At 40.5% G+C, this 3,393-nt stretch overlaps 1 protein-coding gene across 1 annotated transcript in view; it reads right to left on the bottom strand.

Annotated features, from left to right (window-relative positions):
- Positions 1 to 558: 558 nt before the first annotated feature.
- Positions 559 to 3,393, bottom strand: part of LOC106537375 (CD276 antigen homolog) — a gene marked incomplete at its 3' end in the record, with an annotated part of 14,204 nt that continues 11,369 nt past the window's right edge. The window contains 1 exon segment of the mRNA XM_014034753.1: positions 559 to 879. Coding sequence (XP_013890207.1) covers positions 559 to 879 — 321 coding nt within the window.

Raw genomic sequence — 3,393 nt, 5'->3', positions numbered from 1 at the left:
AGACTGAGAGGTTCCCAGTTCCTTCAAACAGGTCAAACCAGTCAATAAAAACTGTAATACGCCCATCATTTACCATCAGCTGTGTGTAACAGTACAATTCAGCAGGTGGTCGTGTTACATCACATACAAATGTATGACTGACAAGCCTAATGCTAAAAGTTGTTGCTGTATAAAATATAAATAAACAACAATAAAATGCTTTGATTTAAAAATCTCATAGCAAATATCAAATGCTGAAATCAAAACATAACTTTTTTTTGAACAGGGCAATGTTTAATTTGATGGCAGCAACACATCTCAGTAGTTAACAGAGGCAGGTCAATGTTTCCCACTGTGAAGCTGTTTTTCATTTGTTTGATTTATAGATTTTTTTCAGAATTATGGTTGTATATTTTGATGTTTAATAATTTGATGATGTCTATGAATGTGCCATAAACAAACAAATCAATATAAAACAGTCTGTCTCATTCATTCATTCATTCATATACAAAACAAAGTGAGACACTGTAAATGTGTGACTGAGGTTGTCTTGGTTGTAAAATAAAAGCTTGGACTGACCTGTAACTGTGAGATTGACCTTCTTAGTATCACTTTCAGGAAGAAGTGTGCAYGTGTATGTGCCAGCATCATCAGACTGCAGGTTCTTCATGATGATGGACACATTTCCATTGTTGTAACCATCTTGGAGGAAGGACACTCTATCTTTGTACTTCTTATCCTGGTTTTCAAGCTTTGCTTTACCACCAATGATGTCCAGTACAATCGAGTCATTTGCACCTCTCCAGAAGACTTTGTTCGTTTGAGACAGAGATTGATTAAAGTTGCAGGGGAGAGTGACGTCTTCTCCAGTAGCACCTTTAACTGTATCATGGCAGTGCACTGAGAAACAACAAAGATTCACACAGATAAATATTCACTGATTCTGGATCTGTTCACCAATCAGACAGCTTTGACTGTGAAATCAACAGATTAATCAAAGAATCTAAATCTACAAGGATCAGTTCAATATACTAAAATTCTACCTTGTTATTTTCAATTAAATGTTGCTGCTTTTACTTTATAACCTGATATAATTTATTCCTTTACCTTACATTAGGGAAACAGATGGTTGAATTTTTTATACATACTGTACTTTTACCATCTTTTTGATGTGAGGGCCCTGTCACACTACAAAGTTTTAGACAACTTATACCAACTAATGAAAAGTTTATCCAACACTAAAAATGTTTAAGCTGAAGATGGAATTTTTTAATCAAATTTACTGGAAGCCTCTTTTGGACCTATACATACTGTAATGCTAACAACTAGATCAAATATATAGACAATATGAGTAAAATAATCAACATTTTCACAAATGACCATGAGTTGTCTAAAACAGAGTATGACAGGGTTTTTACCAAAGAAAATATTAGCTCCAACTGTTGTCACCACAGTCATTTTCTGATCAATAATTAATATCCTGTTTGACTGAAGCTGCCTCTGGTTCATCAGTTTTGCACCATTATTTGATGGAAACTAGGCTACAAACTGAAACTAACGGCTGAAAGTGACAGTAACTTACAAACTTATGACTTACCTGTATTTTTTTTTTTTTTTTTGGGGGGGGGGGGGGAATTAAAACAAAAAACAGATATATCAAACTAAAACCTAAATGTGAGTACTTACTGTACTTGTATAACACCTTTCTATCCAACCAGCATACTCAAAGTGCTTCACACTACAGTCTGCGTCCTCATTCACACAGCACACTATTATCTCTTTACAAAGCTAACTTGAACAATCAATCTATAAATTGTAAACCTCAGTGCTAATCACATTAATGCACTGATGGGACACATCGGACAGTGGAGGTTCAGTGTCGTGCACAGGGACACTCTGACATGTGACTGAATAGCAGGGAATAGAACCACCAACTCTCTTGTTGATTCAAGATTTAGGTGTCAAAAAGGCATCTGTTGTTAAACTCCATCAGAGCTCTGAGCTTCTATCTGATGCTCCACCTCTTTTCATTTATCCAGCTGAGAGGATATCAGGTCAGGGTTTACATGTCCTCCTTTGACCTTAGAACCTCTGAACAGACCTGTGATGACATCATTTTAATGTCTGACACCATCTGCTGTCATATTTGAATCAGACAGAGTNGACACATGGACCTTTAACTCACTGCCTTCACTGGCTATTGCCTGTGTTTCTCTCTCCTATCCCTGTTATCCCACCTTCCCTTATCCTCCACCCCATATCTCTTGCACTGTGCAGGGTTTTTTGTCCTGAAAAGAGGACATAGCATGGTGTTCTTTTTTATCTTCTTTTTATCCTCGTGTTGGTAATTCTTTTTTCTTTTATGGGTAGCACCTCCTTATGATGTTTTTTCATGATGATGATTCTTAATCTGTGCAGGGGTCAATGGACCAGTGAAGATTGTGTTTTTGTTGTTCTGTGTTTACTCTGTGTCTCCACCCTTCAGTTCTCAGCTTATTTCCTTGTCATTTCTCAGCCAACCATCCTCACCTGTCTTCAATCCCCAATCAGTTCTCCCTCCAGGTGTTTGTAATTCTCGTCTGTTTAAATACTGGTCTTGTCCTCCACATACTCACTGGTTCATTGTTTGGCATGTCTGACAGTTACGGTCCCCTTCTCGCACTTCGTGTTTCTTGTTTTTGCTGCCACGACAGCTTTTGCTTTATTTTTATAACAAATATTCTTATTTTTCAAAACTCTCACATCTGCCTGAATTTGGGTTCATTCCTCCGCACCACCATAACAGAGTGAACCAGTTAATGTCAGAACCCATGGCGAGATAGAGTTTTTTCAAATTTATGGAGGAGAATAGTTTTTTGGCTCCGTCCAGCGAGTGGGGTTCATCTCGGAGGGCGGTCAGGACTCAGCAGGTCCCGCAGTCTACAACCATTCCAGTGGGTGGTTGTCAAATGACACCTGCTCAGCCTGCCTGGAGGCGGGAGCGCCAGGACCTGAAGATCGAGGTCCTCCCATCRCCTCATCTTTTGGAGGAAGAAGAGAGGTCGAGGACTCAGTTCTGGGGGACTTGCCTGGCGCTGAAGCCCACTCCTGCATCCGGCTCTTCTCAGTGCAACCATTGCCGGCGGCCCCTCCTGAGCCTGAGTATGATCCGGACTACGATCCCGTGTATGATCCCAATGGCCCCGAGTACTTCGGCTACTGCTCTGCTGGGCCAATGATTTCCCCTCTCCAGTTCCGCCTTCATTTCTCCCACCAGCATCTCCTCTGAGACGGTCCTGGACACCGCCTCCGCCAGTACCACCTCCGAGAGCGCTGCTGAGACCTCCAGTCTCCAACGCCTCCGAGAAAATTGATACCTCAATTAGGCCTGTCGCGATAGTCAATAAATCAATTAATCGCACGATAACTTTTTTT

The sequence above is a fragment of the Austrofundulus limnaeus genome, unplaced genomic scaffold (assembly GCF_001266775.1).
Source record: "Austrofundulus limnaeus strain Quisiro unplaced genomic scaffold, Austrofundulus_limnaeus-1.0 Scaffold2279, whole genome shotgun sequence".
Classification (NCBI taxonomy): domain Eukaryota; kingdom Metazoa; phylum Chordata; class Actinopteri; order Cyprinodontiformes; family Rivulidae; genus Austrofundulus; species Austrofundulus limnaeus.
The sequence above is the reverse complement of the archived record's forward strand: the minus strand, read 5'-3'. Positions and strand labels throughout refer to the sequence as shown.